The sequence below is a fragment of the Opisthocomus hoazin genome, chromosome 3, assembly GCF_030867145.1.
Source record: "Opisthocomus hoazin isolate bOpiHoa1 chromosome 3, bOpiHoa1.hap1, whole genome shotgun sequence".
NCBI classification, from domain to species: Eukaryota; Metazoa; Chordata; class Aves; order Opisthocomiformes; family Opisthocomidae; genus Opisthocomus; species Opisthocomus hoazin.
This window is the reverse complement of record NC_134416.1, coordinates 5,536,511-5,557,438: the sequence shown is the minus strand read 5'-3', so window position 1 is coordinate 5,557,438 and position 20,928 is coordinate 5,536,511. Positions and strand designations below refer to the sequence as shown.

Genomic DNA, 20,928 nt, shown 5'->3' with positions numbered 1-20,928 from the left:
GCTGCTTATCAGTTCTAGAGGACCATTTCTTCCTGCTTTATCATCATGGAGCATGGCCATGGAGTCTCCACTCCGCTCCACCCTCTATGGTACATTGCAGGGAGTTGCTGTGTTAGCGGATTCCTCGCATGCCTGCTGCAGCTGTGTCCCACTGCATCATTTCTCTTGACAAAAACACAATTACCTGCTATGGTTCGCATTAATAGTTACCTAGAGAATAGACCCTCCGTCCTAATGTCCAGGTGAGTCAGGTTGTACCAGGAACATAGCAGCACTGTTCATGTTTATGGTCAACAACCATCACCTTGGTTACACTGAGGGAGTCTTGGCTGTGTTAACCAGCGGTCTCTGCTGCTACGCAACGAATGCTCGCACAGTGCTGTGGTCAGAGTGAGAGAGAAGTGACCAAAACCTCTCCCGTGCTGGGACGAATGCCCCGAGTAAGCATGGGAACGTTACTACGGAAGAAAACCTCCCACTCCAAAAAGCTGGGCAGCAACCTGCCCTGAGTCCATCGGGAGGAGAGAGGGCTCAAAGGCCCCCCCAATGGGGAGGGCATGGTAAAGAGTCACCAGGAAACACCATCCTCCCTGTCAGGATGGTGCTGACAGCTTCTCTGGGGCTGAAGGCACAAACAATACACCGGGCTGCTCTTCAACCACGAGGCAGAAAGCTCTGGCAGCTCCAGATTTTGTTCCGACAATGTAAAAATGGGGTTAGGCAGGTCAGAGAGTAAAGCTACAGAGCCACGCGAGAAATGCTCTTACTATTTTAAAAGGTCAAAGTATGTTTCGCTATAAAAAATTTTCCCAACGTTACCATAAATCGGAATGGCACTGTATCAGGAATGCTGCAGTGAGCAGTAAGGGACGCTTTATCTCGAGAGAAACTCCCAAATGGGTACGCAGGACTGCACTATTGTTGAAAGGGTTGTTTTGCTTTTTTCAAAAATACTGTTATTAAAAGTGCGTGAAAACGGAGGGCTGAACGCTGACTGGCTGGGGAGGCAGGAGGGGGTGGAAGTGGTGTGGCATCGCTCAGCACCTGGTGAGTCTGCAGCTTGACAGCATTTTTTGGGGAAAAAAAAAAGCTACTTGTGCTCTAGCACAAAATTAGATGGTAATTTCGTAGCGTGAGCAGGGCAGAAGGCAACAAGATAAATTACTGTGGGGGCCACCACACTGTTTGCGTTGAAGAGTCGCAGCAGAGCAGCCCGATCCCAGGGCTGGCGTCGCCGTTGTTGAACGCGCTCATACTACAACTCAGGCCAAGCATCACCGGGCCCACGGTGCCGTCAGGTGGGGCACAACCGAAGAATGCAGCGACCTCAGACAGCCCTGGCAAGGAGGTCTTTGTGCTGGTCACGTGTAGTTTGAGGTAAAAACATCAGGGTTGGTAAGTTTTAGGGTAGGAGTGTTTATAGAAATTGCAGTTCTGCTTAGTTTTAGACCTGGTGTTTCCCACCACCAGTTCTGTTTGCGGAGCCAACCCAGCTGTCTGTTATGCAGAACCCTCTGAAAAGGGATTTATTTTTTAAAGCCAGTCCTGGAGCCGGGTGTAGCTGATGAAGGACAACATTGCTGAAAGGTGCCAAAACAGCCACCAGCCCCAAGGAAGCATCTCCCACCGTTCGTAATCTGCAGGAGGTGATCATTCCTGGGATTTTGGCACTTCAGCCGCCACTCAGCTTGTCAATGCTGACGTTTGGTAGGTGACAGCAACGCTGCTCTCAGACACCTTAAATAAAAAAGAAATCCTCACCTCATCCCTTAGTCCCTGCTCTGTGGAGTGCTACCCCCTCAGCCTGGGAGGGAGAACGTCTCAGTGCGATCAGCAAACGCGTCCAGGGCAGAAACTGTCCACCACGAGCTGGTACCGTGTGCCGGCGCTGACACAGCTGGGAGCGCTGGTGTTCTGGGACCGAAGACAAAAGGTGTTTACTGGGAAGTCACCGGTCGTGGCCAGTCCTGTGAGGGTCAGCTGAAGCGGGGGAATTCTGCCGCTGCGGTGAGAGGCCAGTGCGGTGCTTGACCACATTATCCAGGTACCTGGGCTGTGCTCACAACTGGCAGAGATATCCCTGGCCCCAAGTAGCCCAACCCAGCAAACTGCCACACTTCACCGGCCGGCAGCCCGGCTGCGCTCGCAGCAGCAGGGAACGGGGCCTTTCTGCCCTGAGCTGAGCCCAACTGCTTCACAGAATCACAGAATGGTAGGGGTTGGAAGGGACCTCTGTGGGTCATCTAGTCCAACCCTCCTGCAGAAGCAGGGTCACCTACAGCAGGCTGCACAGGACTGCATCCAGGCAGGTCTTGAATATCTCCAGAGAAGGAGACTCCACAATCTTCCCGGGCAGCCTGTTCCAGGGATCCGTCACCCTCAGAGGGAAGAAGTTCTTCCTCATGTTCAGCTGGAACTTCCTCTGCTTCAGTTTGTGCCCGTTGTCCCTTGTCCTGTCGCTGGGCACCACTGGAAAGAGCTTGGCCCCATCCTCCTAACACCCACCCTTGAGATATTTATAGGCATTTATAAGGTCCCCTCTCAGCCTTCTCCAGGCTGGACAAGACAACCGCTTGGGAAGAGCCGGGGTGTGAGCCGTGTCCTCACGTTGGCCCTGGGAGCCGTTTTCCCCCCGTAGCCAGGCTGCAAAGCGCTGCGGCACCTGGGGAGCGGGAGCAAGCAGAGATGGGGGGGTTTCGAGGGTGCTGCTCTACACAACCGGTGGCTTTGAACGTCGGCTGAAAGACACCGCGAGGAGAAAAAGCACAGGGGAGCAGGGCTGGGAAAGGGCCAAAGGCGGCCGAGGCAGAGGAGGAGGAAGCCCAGGAGGGAGCAGCAGCAGAGGCAGCCCGAGGCCGGAGGAGGAGGAGGAGGGCAGCAGGGGCTGCCGGCCCGGAGCAGGGCTCCCCGGCAGCCCTGGAGAGAGCCCGCTGGAGCAGAGCCCCCCCCCGCAGCCCGGGGAGGGCCCCAGGCCGCAGCCGGGGGATATTTCCTGCAGGAGCTGCGGCCGGGGAGAGCCCGGGCAGGAGCCGGTTGGCCCTGAAGGGCTGCAGCCCGGGGCAGGGCCCGCGCTGGAGCGGGGAGCCGGGGGAGGAGGGAGGAGCGGCCGAGAGGGGCTGGGAGGGACTGACCGCAGCCCCCAGCCCCAGCCCTGCGCCCCGCGGGGGGAGGAGGCGGGGGGGGGGGGAAGGGGGGAAGGGGGGAAGGGCACGGTGAGATGTTGTCGTAGTGTTTGTTTCTCCCCGCAGAGCTCTGTTTCATTTGGCAGTCAGTTACATAATTTTCCCCCCGTCAAGCCTGGGCTGCCCATGACAGTGACCGGGCTGGCCAGGGACCTCCTGTCCGTACCTCACCCAGGAGATGGCTCCTCCTGTTCTCTGCCTTGGTCCTGGGGAAGTGAGGGAGCGAGCAGTGGGGACACATCTGCCCCCAGGTCAACCCTCCACAGCCAGTAGTGCCGAAAGAACACACGAACACTGGGCTACACAGCAAAGGAAACACATTTCAGGTGAGCTCAGAGGTGCGAACAGACTGACCAGTACAGTGGGACGCCAGTGTAAGATGGCCGCAGCCCACTGTTATCCCTCGCAGTAAATCAAAAGCCACACTCACAAGCGATTACCAGGCTCCAGCTACAAACCACGTCATCTCACATGAACTTCTTCAGGCTGGTCCAAAAGTAACTGAGGGGCATTCGAACAAAACAAAGCCTGGAGCCTGTGTCTTACTCTGCAACTGGGTGATGTGCCGAGCAGCCACTGAAGTCTGCAGCTGAAACAACCAGGAAAGCCAGAAAAAATAGAATAGAATCATTAAGGTTGGAAAAGGCCTCTAAGATCATCAGGTCCAACCATCAACCCAACACCACCATGCCTGCTAAACCATGTCCTGAAGTGCCACATCTACACGGTTTTTGAACACCTCCAGGGATGGGGACTCCACCACTGCCCTGGGCAGCCTGTTCCAATGCCTGACCACTCTTTCAGGAAAGAATGTTTTCCTAATATCCAATCTAAACCTCCCCTGGCACAACTTGAGGCCATTGCCTCTCATCCTGTCGCTGGTTACTTGGGAGAAGAGACCAACACCTGCCTCACTACAACCTCCTTTCAGGTAGATGCAGAGAGCAATAAGGTCTCCCCTCAGACTCCTCTTCTCCAGACTAAACAGCCCCAGTTCCCTCAGCCGCTCCTCATAAGACTTGTTCTCCAGACCCCTCACCAGCCTCGTTGCCCTTCTCTGGACACGCTCCAGCACCTCAATGTCCTTCTTGGAGTGAGGGGCCCAAAACTGAACACAGTACTCAAAGTGCAGCCTCACCAGTGCTGAGCACAGTGGCACGATCACCTCCCTACTCCTGCTGGCCACACCATTCCTGATCCAAGTCAGGATGCCGTTGGCCTTCTTGGCCACCTGGGCACAGTGCTGGCTCATGTTCAGCCAGCTGTCGACCAGTACCCCCAGGTCCTTTTCCACTGGGCAGCTCTCCAGAGACGCCTCCCCAAGCCTGTAGCGTTGCATGGGGTTGTTGTGACCCAAGTGCAGGACCCGACACTTGGCCTTGTTGAACCTCATACAGTTGGCCTTGGCCCATCAATCCAGTCTGTCCAGATCCCTCTACAGAGCCTTCCTACCCTCAAGCAGATCGACACTCCTGCCCAGCTTGGTGTCATCTGCAAACTCACTGAAGGAGCACTCAATCCCCTCATCCAGATCACTGATAAAGATGTTAAACAAGACTGGCCCCAAAACTGAGCCCTGGGGAACACCACCTGTGACCGACCACCTCCTGGATTTAACTCCATTCTCCATCACTCTCTGCGCTCGGCCATTCACCCAGTTCTTTATCCAGCAGAGAGTACACCCTTCCAAACCATGGGCAGCTAGTTTCTCCAGGAGGATGCTGTGGGGAACAGTGTCAAAGGCCTTACTAAAGCCCAGGTAGATCAAAATTGGTTGTCTCAGACTGCTCCCTGTACAGCTCATGTTTTTTTCCCCCACCAGCACCCAGCTCTCCAGTGCTGTAGCAGTTCTCAGGCAGATGATGCACAGCTTGGGCCTCTGAGAGCCCTCTGCTTTGGCACGACTGCCCCTGCTGACTCTGAAGGGCTTTTTTTCCTCCTGCCAACCTTCCAGGCGAGGAGCTTACTGCTCAAGGACCGTGCATCAAAACTGCGAGTGCTTCAACCACCACGGCCTGGGCTGACACAGCCTCTTCCTGCACCCAAAGGAGGAACAGGAAAGTCCATGATGCCAACGTCAACCTTCCTTCAGGTACTGGCAAGCTGTGATCAAGACCTATCCATATCCAGTATGGGAAGTGTCACCATAAACAGCTAAATCTCAACAAAATGACAGGCATCCTAACCAGGGTTTTGCAGTGGAAAGCAGCCAGCTTTGCTTACCAGACCCATTGATTTGCTTAAGTTTTCAGAGGCTGCAGTTGCTGAATGTTCCTGCGCTGCGAGGAAGCCAGATGCAAGGCACGAAGCTGGTGGTACCACCAGGGTTATTGTGCCTTGTTTAAGGTGTTCAGGGATTTTAGACAGCAGAACACAGCCCAGGGGACACCTCCAGGATGAATCTCTTATTGTATACATATTTCTTTTTTTCCCCCGCCTCAATACTCGCTTGTGAGATCCTCCCTACCCCAAGGCTGCTCAAAGGAGATGAAGCTTCCTAAGCTTGCAAAAATGACATAAGAGCTGTGGTTACTGAGTATAAATTACCATATTTCATCCCTCTTAGAAGTTTCCTGCGGGATGATGAAGATATTCTGTCAATTAGGGAGGCCACAAGAACTTGAACGCCCCTCTGGATTCATTCAGCCAGAGGCCTTGATGGGGGACTTCAGAGGTGCCAGAATTTGCCACAGCCATCTCCAAGGCCTTGCAGCTGCCAAGCTTGTTGCCATCAAAACCAGTAAGTGGGATTTGTTCTCCCCAAGAGCTTGACGCAGAGCAAACCCACGTCCAACTCAAAGCAGTATTTCGAAAACAAGGGAAAAAATAAAGCTCTGCCTGAAATGGAAGGGACTGCTGGGACTTTATTTCATATTATTGAAATAAATCTCTGTTTGCAGGGTTGGGTCCTGGCAGGAGCTCCGCAGCATACATGCCATTCTTCTCGACAGCCCCCTTCACTTGACCCTTTATAGCAAACATCAAGTGCTGACTTCTTTTCCACTTAAAAACTGATCGCTGCAGGAATGCTAATGTCGAGAAGGTTGCATTTCAGGCAAGTGGTCTCCAGCACGCTGACCTTCCCTAAATAATTTCAGGATTCACTCGTAAGGCAGTTAAAAGCTGCACACGTTGCCTCTGGAAATCGGGGCACAGAGCAGGCGAGTGCCCACGGGAACACCTGAACTGCATCTGCGCGGTGGAAGGGAAGGGAAGGCGATGGGACTGGGAGAACTTCTTGGCTTTCAGGCAACAGAGATCTTTTCTCATCACAGAAAAATCCTCTGGCCCAGCACATTCCAACTCGGACGACGATTTGACAGAGCAGGATTCGGTATAGTGTAAACATCTCTGCTCCAGTACGATCTCCCCTCTGCCACCGGGGCCCTTAACGACTGTTCCCGAGCTACAGACCAAGCGGTCATAGAATCACAGAATGGTTTGGGTTGGAAGGGACCTGAAAGATCATCTGGTTCCAACCCCCCTGCCATGAGGAGGGACACCTTCCACTAGACCAGGTTGCTCAGAGCTCCATCCAACCTGGCCTTGAACACTGCCAGGGAGGGGGCAGCCACAGCTTCTCTGGGCAACCTGTGCCAGGGCCTCACCACCCTCATGGTGAACAATTTCTTCCTAACATCTAATCTAAATCTGCCCTCTTTTGGTTTAGAGCCGTTCCCCCTTGTCCTATCACTACACACCCTTGTGAAAAGCCCCTCTCCATCCTTCCTGTAGGCCCCTTCAGGGACTGGCAGGCTGCTATGAGGACACCCTGGAGCCTTCTCTTCTCCAGGCTGAACAGCCCCAACTCCCTCAGCCTGTTCTCACAGCAGAGGTGCTCCAGCCCTCGGATCATCTTCGTGCCCTCCTCTGGACCCACACCAACACATCCATGTCCTTCCTATGTTGGGGGCTCCAGAGCTGGATGCCGGACTCCAGCTGGGGTCTCACGAGAGCGATCAGTCACGTTAGATTTGATTCTGACCTCCAGCAGGGAGAAAAAAACACTGCACCAATGCTGCAAAGTAACGGCTATTTGCATGGTACACCGGGACTTCTGAGCCCTGTCCCGGCATTTCTCTGTGTGGCAGCATTCAGCAGGTCCTCACGCGTGAGACGGCCGCCCACCGCGCTTCTCTGCTCGCTGGGGAAAATTATTGAGGCCATGATTACGCCCCACTGTGTGCTCATGAAAAAAACAGCCTCACCGTGCACAAGGAACTGCAGAAAGCGGCCAAATTCAGTAGAAAGACATCAGACAGAAACTTGTAAAGATGAGGAGTTTTATTTTATTGACATACTATGAGGCAAAACAAAATTGACACCATACAAAATAACTTTATAAAATATCATTCACATCATTATTTTGTCAGGAATTACAGCATTCGGAGCTTGTTACAAGTCTTATGTTTTGAGGTGAAAAACACTATGCTAAATCTTTAGTATTAGTTGTATATGTACAGTAAGAAACCAAAACAGAAACTGTCAGGTTTTTCATGAGTTTATTGCAAAAGTAGTGCAAACTATTTTACCTTGCAAGCTGTAAAACAAACTTGGAAAAAGGACCCACCTTAGCTTAAAAACATGACAATAAATGCTCAATTTCACAGCCTTGGAAGCTTCCTTCAACAGTTCTCAACAAAGAAATTCCCCATCTCTGCACGGTTGTAGATTTTTACTGACTCGGAAATGAAGACGCCGCCGCCGCGCCCACCCCGGCAAGCGGACGGAGAGCTCCGGGGCAGGGCCCGACTCTCGCCAAAGCCGGCAATCGGGTGCCCGGCGTGGCCGAGCCCGTGGCTGCCGCTTCTCCAACGGCCCCAACCCAACAGGGCGAGCCTGGGCCCTTGGCTTGCCCTCCGTTAACAAGCTGCCCCTCTCCACGCTCATATTTGAGAAAAGAGTCAAGAAAGCAGTATGAGCAAAAATAAAAATCATTACAAAAAATTAAGAATTAGGAACACGTATTGTCTGTTTTAGAAATATAGTATCCTTTCCCCCAAAGTCTACGTGAAGCGTGTTTCTGCGTGGTCCCCCTCCCTCTCGCACACACAACGCAGGGCACATCCCGTCCCCAACTACTGCAGGAGACCACGGAAGGATACTACATTCTATGAGATCAAGAGAAAACAACGGCCTAAAAACGCTACCGGGGTCCCCCAAAGCAAAACAGGTAGCTCGTCATCTACTAAAGAAAAAAAAACCCATATAAAAGCAAACAAATGCTACATGACAAATGTTAAAGGAACAAAATGCAGCATATTCAGGCTCTTTTTTTTTTTTTCTTGAGGTACCTATATAAATATTACCTTCTGCCCAAAGTACTATTTGTTTTGTTAAAAAACTAAAGTCCTTACCATGAGCCAATCGCAGGGCATACATTATTATTGAGAAAGTGCAACCATGCTGATAATATATATGCAGCATATTAAAGGATGATTAGGCTTTAGAAAATATAGCTTCAGTACAGACCTGACGGAGCAGTTCTATGAAAACACTGAACAGAGGCGTTTTCCTTTTGTTCGAGTCTCTCTGCAGCAGAAAGCCTTAGGAACCAGCTTGGAAGTCCTGCCACGATGGAATGTCAGCACTTGGACAAGTCCATAGGTCGATTTGTCTTTAATATTTAAACTAAATACACTTTAACAGAAAAGATTCCCCCTCTGTATCAGGTACTGGTAAAAAGTAGTTTGGTTTGTTTTTAACTTCAAAAAATGATGGCGTATCACAACTCAAAATTTTCCAAAAAGGAATTAAGTAAAAAAGGTTCACATAGTAGAAAAACTTACACATAGTTGTAAACTGTTACATACAAAAGAGTGGAAAAGTCAATGATGTTTTATTCCCTTACCCTTACACATGTATCCCTTCATTTTATATACATACACACACGCACACGCGCGCCCACCCCGCGGGTACTCTGTGTGTGTGTCCATACGCATATATAAGAGAGAGACACACAGAGATGTACAGATTTAGGGTCGGGATTATATAGTTCAAAAAATTCTTCACTGGGTATTTCTCTTTGCCTAGTTCTGCTGTGACACTCTCCATTTTATGACCTGATACACTGAAAAATCTTTTAAACTTTGATAAAACTATGTTTTGTGGCCTTTTTTTTTTTTTAATGCTTTGTGGTTAAAATTCATTTGCTGTTTTTAATTAAGAATGGGACTTTTGATTGTTATGCACTGGGAAAAAAAAAACAAAACACAAAGGCACAAAGAATGAAACTCCAATACGATCTTGTTGTCTCTGAAGACCAGACCCGGAGGTTCCGGTCGGCGGAGTGCCGCCTCCGGAGAGGGCGGTCGGCACACGCGGCTTGGTCGCTTCTGCCAATCTCATCGACAATTTGAGTAAATAGCACCCAACTGTTTAAATGAGGTAGATCCACATCGGGGAGAGAGAAGGGGGAAAAAAAAAAAAAAGCAATCGGGGTCCCCAACGCTTTCTTTGCCTCCGTTTACAATGTTTGAAAGATGACACGCCAGTCGTGAGCGGGGGAAACGATGGCACTAGCTGAAGCGCGCACAGACCTCAAGAGCGGCTTCTCTGGATGTAAATTTAAGCGGTAAATCACAGTCCTCCTTCAGGCAGAGATTTCCTAGCAGGGCGAGGGAGGAGAATACGTTCGACAACGACAAAGCTGCGATTTGAGAAAGCCGGTGCCTAGAGAGGTCCGTCACAGTGCGCAGATCCGCAAGGTTCCCTTGATTTCCCAGGTGGGAAAACTTCCTTTTCTACCAGGTCAGCTCTAGAGGAACGGCCTACTCTCGTTCAGCAGCGTTTCTGCATACGCTGAGGAAAATCTGACTAATTTTATCGGCTTTGTTAAGGCTTAATTTGAAGTGGCGTCGCCACACGGCATCACGCAAACGTTCAGCTACGCTACCGAGCTACAGACAATATATTTGAACCCCAGACCCCTACGTGAAACCTCGTCGCTTGAGGAACATAAAGCCACGCTTACAACCTAGGTAGCGAATTCTACAACGCTGTCGATGCATCGAAAAGTCGGTGGAGGGTATGTCGGTGCCTGCTTTTTGTGTCACAAGTGCTGCTCTTGCCCAGCCAGCACTCCTCGGTCACCTACTGCAAGCACAAGGCGGTTTCATACGGACGAGGCAACGTACAGTGAGTACCACTTGGAATGAGGCCCTAAACAGCTTGGGTTTTATTTCTCTTTCTTTCTTTCAAAAAAATAGCAAACTTTAAATGGTCACAAAACCATTCTGATTCAAGGGAAGATTTACAGTATGAAATTTCTGAATTTATTTTTGGTTCTTTTTCGGTTATTTTATAAAAATAATAAAAAAAAAAACCCTGAAAATCATTAAACGCAAAGATTAAAACCTTAACAGGTGCCAGTTAAACCTGCAATGTACCAAAATAAAGGGAACAAAACAAGAAGAAGGAATTAATCAATACATTCTGTTTTCCATCTCACCCTCCCGAGATGAAGTTAACCACTTTGCTGCCCAGAAATCCGGGACTGGACCTTTACTTACGAACTGCCCTAAACCTTGAGATTTTCTGTGATTGTACAAACTAACGATGCACTGCGGAAGCCAGTGAAATTGTGCTTATTATTTCCAGCAAAATACTGCCTTTGTATCTTGTATGAACAGCCCATAAACAGTCCCGCTTTCCTTCCACTACCAGACGTGTGTGTATACACGTACACACATATGGATAGTCACACACACATACATATAGAGATATATATATAAAAAATCTACTAAACTGTATCAACAAACTACAGAAATCAAATGGCAACGCTCTTCAAGGTAGCACATAATTTTGCCAGATACACTTCCTCATTACAGCCCATTTAAAATTTGATTTTCCCAGATACGTAATTCTGAAGCTTACTCCTGATTTTTTGGGGTTTAGGGTTTTTTTTGTTTGTTTTGGTTTCTCTTTTCTTCCCCCCCCCCGAACAAATGTCTTGCTTTCCCAAACGGTCTCCTGGTAATTACTCCTTAAGTAAACTTCAAGGAAAAGCACCTCATATCTAACCCTCCCCCCCATGTACTCAAATGATTTCTACTGCCCCAAACCAGGTAATAAAGAATTGGAAAAATGCAACACCCTGGTGGTGGAGACATTCTGGGGATTCAGCGCTGCCAGACAGCTGACGGTCAGTTACAGATTCAAGTCAGTCAGGCAATGGAGACATGTTCTTTACCTGAAAATAAAATTGCAAAGCTGTCGCTTGTAAATGAGACGAGCAATTGGAGGGCTCAGGCTCGTGAAGTTCCACGAGAAAACACAACCAGGGTCGACACACACCTTCTTTTTTTAATAGCACAGAAACAGCGGGATCTGAGCATCTCACAGCTGCATTAACTTTGGCGAAACCCAGACTCCAGCGTCTCCATGCGTCGTGGGGACGCACCGTAGGTTTGCTCGTCCCCACAGCACGTGGCCGAGGAGCTGAGATTTTGGGGTGCCTGTAAAGCACAGACCAGGTCTGCTTTGAGTCAAGCAGTTGGCAAGCAAAAAAGTGCCGTTTTATGTATACTGGCACGAGTGAAGCTTCCTCTACTCATGGATTTTAAAACAGGAAAAGCCGATAAATACAGAATAGAGTCTACATTAAATGTATTTTTTTTTCCTGACAGGAAATCTAACCTAACAAAGCCCGTACAAAGAGCACCAGCCAGGGGATTAGAAACTCCCAAGCTTGCTTGCTGACCTTTTCACAGTTCATGCTCTCCAAGCACAGTCCAAAAACCCAAAATAGCTAGAAAAATTTAAATTTCTATTTCAAGGACAATTCTTAGGCTTGCTCCCAGGTTAGTCGGTATCTGTGAATCCCTGCTGATGATTAGATAGCAGTTATTCCAGCAGGTATTTTAGTTGTGCTTAAAGAAAGGAGGGAAAAAACCAGCAAAATTAAAGCAGCCTGGCACAACAGCACATCCACGGGGGGGAGCAGGGGGACTAAAATCTGTGCACTCATAAGAGCTATGTAAAAATGAATATGCCCTTCCAGACAGACTCGTAATGCAAACGCTAGGCTTTTCAGAACAACACAGGTAGCTTGGCTGGTTGAAGAGCAGCCACAGGCAGTTTTCAGACGCATCTGCTGAGGCAGCACATGGACAAATGGAAAGCAGTTGCTCTTTTGAGGATATTTAGGTGGGAGGAGGGGAGTTAGCCAGCCTCCATCTTGTGCTGTGCGTCCACTGCCTTCGCGCCGCCCCGTGCAAGACCCCCAAGACCAGCTCTTGCTGAACTCTCACACCTCCAAACTCAGCAGACGCCCCTGTCCTTGCTCCAACCAAGTCCAAAGCCCTTGGAAACAGAGAGCCGAAGCCCGAAGTCCAGGCAAGGGAACTGCCCACCCGTACTCCCCTCCCAGGGCAGGGGCCGAAGGTGGGGAATCTGCGAGGGGCTGCGCCACAGGGGCCCCTTGCAGGGAAGCCAGAAGGAAAACCACGAGGGTGTTATTTCACTGTCACCTTAACAAGTGCTTAATTAGCAGTCTGCAAGAACATGTTTCCCCTCGCCTCCTTATCTCATTTCCACGAGTGACGGGGTCGCTGGCACAGCGCAGGCAGCATTTCTCTTCCATATAGGCGCGACGAGCACCTAGCGCCGGGCTCTTCCCTCGCTTAAACTTCCCGATGCTCCCCTGGGTTTGCAGACCTAGTCTAGAAAGCACACGACGTTACCCTCGCCATGTTACAAGGACCTGCTCGGAGACGAGTGTTCAGCGCGCTCGCACAGCGAAACCCCTTCCAGGCCACAGCAACGTCAATAGTGTCTACGGAGCCGTCGTACGTGATGTAGTGAAGTATTTTCTGAAAAGCAGCCATTTAGCCTAGAGCAAAGCCCTGTACGTCACACTTCTGGCAGGAGCTTTCTTAGATTATAACTGAGAACTGAATAAAATTTGGAGGATTTTACCCTGTTCAGTCAATAGCGAGCTTAGCTGTTCAGTCACTCGCCGCTGCTCAACAAGAACTGGCTTGCAGAAAGCCAGAACTTCAGCGATGCTCCCCGCCATCGACCAGCTGCATTAGTGTCCACACCCAAAGATTCAGGCGATGAAGCTGCAGGTAGCACATCATCCCAGCGAACCTGCTTCTGAGATGCCAACGTAGCATAAATCCCAGTTACTTTTAAACAAAACACCCCTCTAACACTGCTACGAAGCCACACGCCAGCGCACTGTGCTACAACAGGTAGTATTTCTGTCAGCAGAGTGGTTAAGTAGAAAATGAGGAAGCTTGTTTGGATTTATTGTAAACAAAACACGATGTATTAACACACAGTTTTCTACAGTTTCATTTCAGGTCATTTAAAGCACCTTTAGTCTGCGTGCACTTATTTCAAGGTTGAGTTACGGCCAAGGCTTCGCACGTAACGGACGCTAAATATTCACAATATGAACATACTCAAGGTTGGGTTCTTTTTTGGTATTTTGTTTGGGTGGGGTTTTTTCCCCCCATTTGAAAGTTTATTATGATCTGAGCAGGGAATATAGTATTGTCACTGTTACAGTCTTAGGTCAACTTATCTAAAAAATACATTAAAAAAATATTCCAATACATAGTTTTTGCCTCAGATTCAAAATATATTTCAAGCACCTTCATGTCATTGTCAGTAAAAACATGACATTTTCTGGCCAACAGCTAAAGTACGAAAACATTTTTCTTTTGGAAACAACAGTATACGAAAACTCAGCGAGCGAGGGGAGAGGTTCGAGAGGGAGCCGCTGCCATCGAGTAACCCTGCACGACAGCCGCAGTGCCAGCCGTGCGGTTTGCCGTGCCGTTTCCGACACCTTCCTAACACCCTGCGTCAACCCCAGCCACATCCACGCCTCGGGAAGACAGAAGGGGCGACGAGCAGCCCAGATCACAGTGTGGCACCGCTAGTTCCCCAGCACGAAACAACACAGTAGAAGTACGGTTTGTTTGGGAGCGTTCTGTAGTAGGTTCACTTTAAATATTAATTCATCCGCGGAGGAATACAGGAGGTAGCCTTTAACTGCATCCGCCTGCTAACTACAGAGTATTACAAAACCACCTTTTGTAGTGATTTGGCCAAGCCATTACATTCATATTAACACTTCAGACAAAGAAACAACACAAAAAAAAGCAACTGAAAGACTAAATGAGATAAAATGGATTATGCACACACAGAATAACCCCCCGTATACTTCGGATTAAAAGCATCTTTGAGAGTTGCACCTTCCCAGTCATTAACCCTCAGAAACAGGAGGCACAACTTGCTGTTTCACACCCTAACGCTAGACGACGGGGCTGGAGCCTGGGTCTCTCCTGTCCCCAGGGGTTACAGAAACAAAAGGCAATGACTGATGGACAGAAGACTGATGGCTTTCTCCCGTGGGCAATCGGAGAGGCAGCGCTATTTCTCAGTTCAGAGCACTCCAACATCCACTGCACCCCACACCCGCCAAGGGACAGAGAGCAAGACATTGGAACTCGGATCCCAAATCCCTATTACCCCACGAATTCTGCCACACAGACCGGCTCTTCTCCATGTGATGCAAGAATCAGATGCTGAAAGCAGCAAGGAAAAGGCGCGACAGCTCCAGTCGACAGTCCAGATACCACGTTAGTGCTGTCAGTCGTCCAACAGCGACATCAAAGGTCGGCATCTGAACGCTGCACAGACAACGAGCACGTCGGCAGCTTAAAGACTGCCTTTGGATCTTAACAGTGCTCAAGAAATGTGCACAGAGGAGAGAAAGAAGAAATGTTTTATAACTACAGACGAACTCTAAATATTTCCACTGTAATAAAGCAACTGTGCCCTTGGATTCATACCATAATGCAAACAAAGTATAACAACGTTTAAAACCAGAGCTCGTATCTCAATACTGTAAAATACGGCAGTATTCTGAAAAAATGTAAGAACAAGAAGGAATGGTATCCACAGCATTTCAGTATTTGCTATACATAGCACTATTTACAGTATTTTCAAGCAGCTACAGCAGATGCAAAAAAAGAAGTCTTACAGTAAAAAGGGAGTTTAAAAAAAAAATCAGTGCAATTACCTTCTACTTGAAGTTTTCCTTAAAAAAGACTGCACGTATGCATCGAGAAGCATGTTACCAAATGTAATATAAAAATAAAAAAGCCACATCGGCAGGACAAGTACACAAAAAGAGATGCTACTGTAGGAAAGAGTATTAAAAAAAAAAAAAAAGGGAAAAAAGTGATTTTTATTATACTGGTATGGAGTGTGAAAAATACTGAGTGAAAACTTTTATGTTGTAGAAGAACTCTTAAAAAACAAGAAGTCCCTTATGGGCTATCTGTGTCACCAGAGACGCTTACTGGATTGCAGCAAGAGGCCAGTACGTCCTGCTAAATCTCCACAGGTCCCAGTCCTGCATTTCTAGTACTTGTGGTTTTGCAGTGGTACTTGGTCTCACCTCCACACAGCAACATTCTTCCTCAAAAAGAAACAATGTGCTAGAGCAATCCGGTGAATTTGGCCGGGGGGTGTTAGCGCAGACCTCCCTCCTATCCTTGCGCTCAGTTCAATGTGAGAGATTCACTGGCACGAGGAAGAGTGGGGGTTCTGGAGGCGAGACGCACACGGCCACTGTCTCCGAGGAACTCGCTGCTGCAGCGAAGCAAACAGCACTGGCAGCAACGCACAAAGCCCTCCAGATCACAGTCTCCTATTTACCAGAAAGCCCTTGAGATAAAAGCTTCAGAAGCATCGTAACTCAATTAGAAACTTAAGTCTCTTCAGAAAGCAACCTGGGCACACAGAAACCTAAACCCTCACACTTACCCTTCAGAAGTTTAGATTTAAAAATCCTCGTGGAAATATTACCTCGTCTTAGTTATGCAAATGATCCACTGACATGTAAGCAAGACCTCTCTTAAAAATGGACAAAGGCTACCGGACTTATTGATAGAGTCAGGATTAAAGCTGAACCTTTGCAACCTTTTTGCTTTTACCATCAGGGAACATTGCCTGGGGGCCTGGATGAAGATCAAAATCTGTATTATGGATATCTTGTTTTAAGTTTCCTCTAAGTTCTCCATGCTGGCTCCAGCAGATTAAGACACACCACCTCTCCCTAACAACCTGTTGTAAGCAACAAACTTGCCCCAAACCCGACATCTAGAAACGAGGAAATTTGTATGCCAAAGCTTCTGTAACATGGAAGATCACTGACTGCAACTCAGCAAGCCAAACGCGGTTGCTGTAATATTCTAAACCAACCAAAGCAAGCCAAAATAAGGAGTTCTAATAAAAATGAGCCATCTCACTCCGTACATCAGTGCATATATACAAACTAAAAGTGTTAAGATTGCATAGAGCTGTCTTGAATGCCAAACTTGCGTAAGGCAGAGACAAATCCACCCACTTCCAATATTCCACAAGAGGACATTTCCTCCCAAGGACCAACTCCGCTGTTCCCTGGGTGCCAGAAGAAGCAGAGTGGACACGTTACTCTGTTCAGCCACTGGAGCAGAAATTTCCAACACCAAGCAAGCCTAATTATTACATTATATTTTGTACATTACAAATGACAGCTGTGAAGTATTTGATGCTTGTTGACACTATTTTTCCCCTCCCAACAGGAGCACTTTGCACTCACTGCTGCTGGTTTCTGGGGGGCTGCCACAGGACCCTGTGCTTTGGAAGGGCTCTCTGGAGATGTCTTCTCTAGCCCCCTACCCAAAGCAGGTCCAGCAAGCCAAGGCTGCGTGGGGACCTATCCAGCCAAATTTGAGCCTCTCCAAAGACAGAGGTTCTACAACCAGTTTCGATCTTTGAGTATTTTTGTTTCAATAGTGTTACCATTTCCATACAAAACACCCAGAGAAAACTAATCCATAGGAGGCAACTCCTCATTAACATCTGTTCATCTCTCAAGCACGCTCCCTTGAAACTAAAGAAATACTGCAGCACTGGCAGTGGTCACTTTGTCCACCACCCTGCTCACGTCTGCAATGGGATTAAGGTATTTTTGTCACCAGGGTGCAATTACTACCAATTTTCAGACTGCTAAGAACCAGGACTGCCTGCACCGATGGCTGAATTCAAGCAATAGGTCATTGCCGGGAACGTAACGGAGAGCAAGAGGCAGGCAAGCAACGAGGTCCTGCCCTGCGCTCTTTTGCAGCAGGAGTCATGTAGCTCCTTTGCATGGGCTGAAAAAAAACAACAAACCCAAACCCAACAACTGCCAGAGGATAACGCACATTTGGTTATTGCTGACCTGAGCTGCATAGTGACTTAAGTGGTTATAACTGTCAACCTCAACTGCGACTTCAACAGCAGGAACGCGTGCGAGACAGAGACGCCTTGAGCTTTGTGTTTACCTGAGATATTGGTGTTCTTAGAAGACACAAGGGAGGTAAGGAAAAAAAAACACGTAAGAGTAGGGTTTTAGGTGTTCGTGGTGGGTTTTTTTTTGACAAGAGACATTTTTGAACACGTAATTTATATTAAAAACTATTCCCAGAAAGATAGCTGCTGGACTTAGAACGTACAGTATTTTTCAAACTATATACTTAATATTTTTTTAGAAAAATGCTTTAAACTATTGGCCGAGAAATCAAGCCATAAAGAGCTAGTAGTATTAGAGGCTTAAAAAGTGGCAAAAATGTCCCTAGTCTGAAATGCATATAACCATCCCAAGTTCTTCATGCTCAGGGAAGGAAAGCTACACAAAATTTCTCTTCATTCCAAGAGGATACACAGACAACAGCTATCCTCAGATTAAGGTTCGGCCTCATCCTCCTTTTCTTGCAAAAAGGAGCTGCAACGACTACTCCAGCCCAAAGAATACATCACAAGTAGGATGCAGCGAAGTCCCCCAGTCTGCTTCAGAAATAAGATTGGAGGTCAAGACAGACTCCGCCCTCCTTGCCCCATCTGACCACCTGTATAAAGTCATTTATTCCAGATCTGCACAGAGAGGAAAGAGAAGGATGAATTTCACATCCAAGAGGTCTCTGCATAATGAAGAGCAAATAAATTGAATGGCATCTTGAAATGGTTGATCTTTTCCTATTTGGTAAGAATAATTCATATAAAAAAAATAATTCTTATATAAAACTCTGCTGAATTAAAATCTTCACTGAAATCTGAAACATCTCACACAAACGCACAGAGAAGCGCAACATACCCACCGTGGCAAGGTTTTGCAGTTTACGGTACTTTAGGGAAGGTACGTACACCCCGGCCGGAACACAGACAGACAGACAATGCGCTGAGGAATTTGCTTTCTTACACCAGCATAATTTAAAATCTGGATTTACATAACTACGACCAAGAAGAAAATCCGACCCAGCAGCCTAATCACCGGAATTAGAATAATACACTTCATCTATTCACAGATTTTACGTTGTTATTTCACCTGAACACCACCGACAACCACCACGCTGCTACAAGGTGAAGATCTGAACTTGCACAAAGTTCTGTACCTGAAACTCTTTACGCAGCGAAGGCTGGGCATTTTCTAGCTTATTCAACAGCAAGCGGTTTAGCCTTTCCACTCTGATGGCACAGACCTCTGTATTGGTTAAAGCTACTCGCCCGTCTCAGTGGCTAGAGGTAAAGTAAAAACAGTGACTGAGCATCTGCTAAGACAAAAGGGACAAGATGAAGCAAAATGAATCGGTGGAAGAGAATGAAATTTCAAAAACCTGCCCCTTAGCATGTTAGTTCAGTTATCCTATGAAAAATAAACAAAATCAAGTCAGCATAAACAAAGTTTCCTGGGCTTTTTCCATTTTCTTCTAAACCTGCTTGTGGCATCGTAATTAGTGCAATGGTTTACATATGTATTATGGTTTTTTATGAACCCAGTGTGCAAACTAACAGAAGCGTTTGTCTAATAATCATCAGTTTTAATTAATGCTTCTCCTAAGAGAACGGCAAAACTCTCACATTTACTATTGACGTTATGCATAACGAAGAGAGTTTCACCTCCCTTCATAAGTAAACTTCAGTTTCCTAAGATTTATCGTTACTGCATAGATTCTCTGACTTTTGTCTAAATTACAGTGAGCCACTCTCCTCTATCAGAGCTCCTGCTTCACCGATATTCGACACATAAATAAAATACAATTGTTTTGTGCTTGAATGAACGTAGAATGTCGGTCTCGTGTGCGTCTCTGAACTGCACAGGTAAAACCTGCGATGTTGTGTGCACGCTTAGAAAGCCTTTCTACAATTTACAAACTCTACGATATACACGGTATGGATCTCTGAACTCTCATAAAGTCAATTGCATATTTTTGCATTTGAATAGTAATGTCCCCACAATAAGGTTTTAATTTCTAAATCCAAAGCATTCTTGATATGTTAACAGAAGTATAGTGAGCACTCCTTAGTAAATAAAAATAAATAATAGCATCTAGTCTATCACATTAATACTGTGAAACATATATAAAATTTACATTAACTCAAACAACAGTGAAAAAGGATTGTACTGTATTTATCACCACAGACCCGTATTCTTTAGCGACTTTGGAAAGTAAGTGTCACAGTCCTGTATGACAAAATCTAAAGTTAGCTGTCAGTATGATTTTAAAAAAATCCTTTACAATTTTTTTTTTTTTTTTAAATGGCACCTTTTCTTTTGCCAATCTAACTGGACCTATTAAAAGCTTAGGTACAAGTTCATTCTTTTTTAAAATTCTTCTTTAGTCTATGAAAAACATTTTCAAATGCAGCACAATAAAAAACATTCAAGAACAAGATTCAGAAAATACATTTGCCCTTAGACACAGAGAGAATAATCTTTATAAGACAGTTGAAAACCAGAATTTTGTCACTCTTCTCTTTTGAAAATAAAAACTTTGTAAATGCATCTAGAATAATCAAGGCTTCATAAATAGTCAAAAAATGCTTTGCTTTCCTTTGTATTAAAAGCTAATTCACAGCATTTTAGCCCATCAAACTTCAGTATGAATTAGATCTTTCCAAATTATTAAAAGCAATTCCATGAATAGCAAACTGAATGAGGAGTTTTGTGGGTTGGGTGGTTGTTGGTTTTTTTCCCCCCTAAGCCCTGAGATCACAGCTCTTGATTTAATTATAAAATATGGGCCTGTTTTATACCAAGCAGCTTAGAGATTTTTGGCAAACCACATTTCCAACAATAGCGGGGTTTGGTACAAGAATGCAGTTCATAATCAAGTCTGAAATTCTGGACGGAAGGCTTTCTTGCAAATGGGAAAGAAAAAAAAAATTAAGATGCATCACTCGTTGCTGGCTGTCACTGTAGCTTGGGCAACTGTTGGTCTAAGTGCAGCTGGTCTCCTGTGAATCCAACTCCGTACTGTACTGAGTCGCTAAACATTAAAACATGTCAAGCAAAGTACATAGTGCGCAACGTGTCCTGATGAACTTGAACTGCTTTAGCAAGTGCTTGATGATCTCTGCCGTTACTCTGCCCGGACGTGTGGCTTCCTTCAGCACTGAAAGAGAAGGGAGGTGGAGGAGAGGAGGAAAAACAAACAAACAAACACCACACCTTGAGGGGGAAGAGAAACCCTATTTAATCTGCTTCTCCCTTGCATATGATGTTTTTGTATCATTCGTTTCTTCTGAACACAATGGTCAAAAGTCAATTACCCTTAAAACACCACTGAAGTTCTGAAACAGAAAGAAGCACAGAAGCACGCAGCAACATCTACTTTTTTTCCACAATATAATTCAGTGGCAAGACTAAATTTACCCTCAGACCGCTGAGGATACTACAGAGTCCAGACTTCAGAAGCCCCCT

General features: G+C 46.9%; 1 protein-coding gene across 1 annotated transcript in view; it reads right to left on the bottom strand.

Annotated features, from left to right (window-relative positions):
* Positions 1-7,466: 7,466 nt before the first annotated feature.
* The window catches only part of AGO2 (argonaute RISC catalytic component 2), a 69,163-nt gene continuing 55,701 nt past the window's right edge, over positions 7,467-20,928 (bottom strand). Inside the window, exon 19 of the mRNA XM_075415507.1 lies at positions 7,467-20,620. Within this exon, the coding sequence (XP_075271622.1) occupies positions 20,512-20,620 (109 nt within the window). The 3' untranslated portion in view covers positions 7,467-20,511. The remainder of the gene's footprint in view (positions 20,621-20,928) is intronic.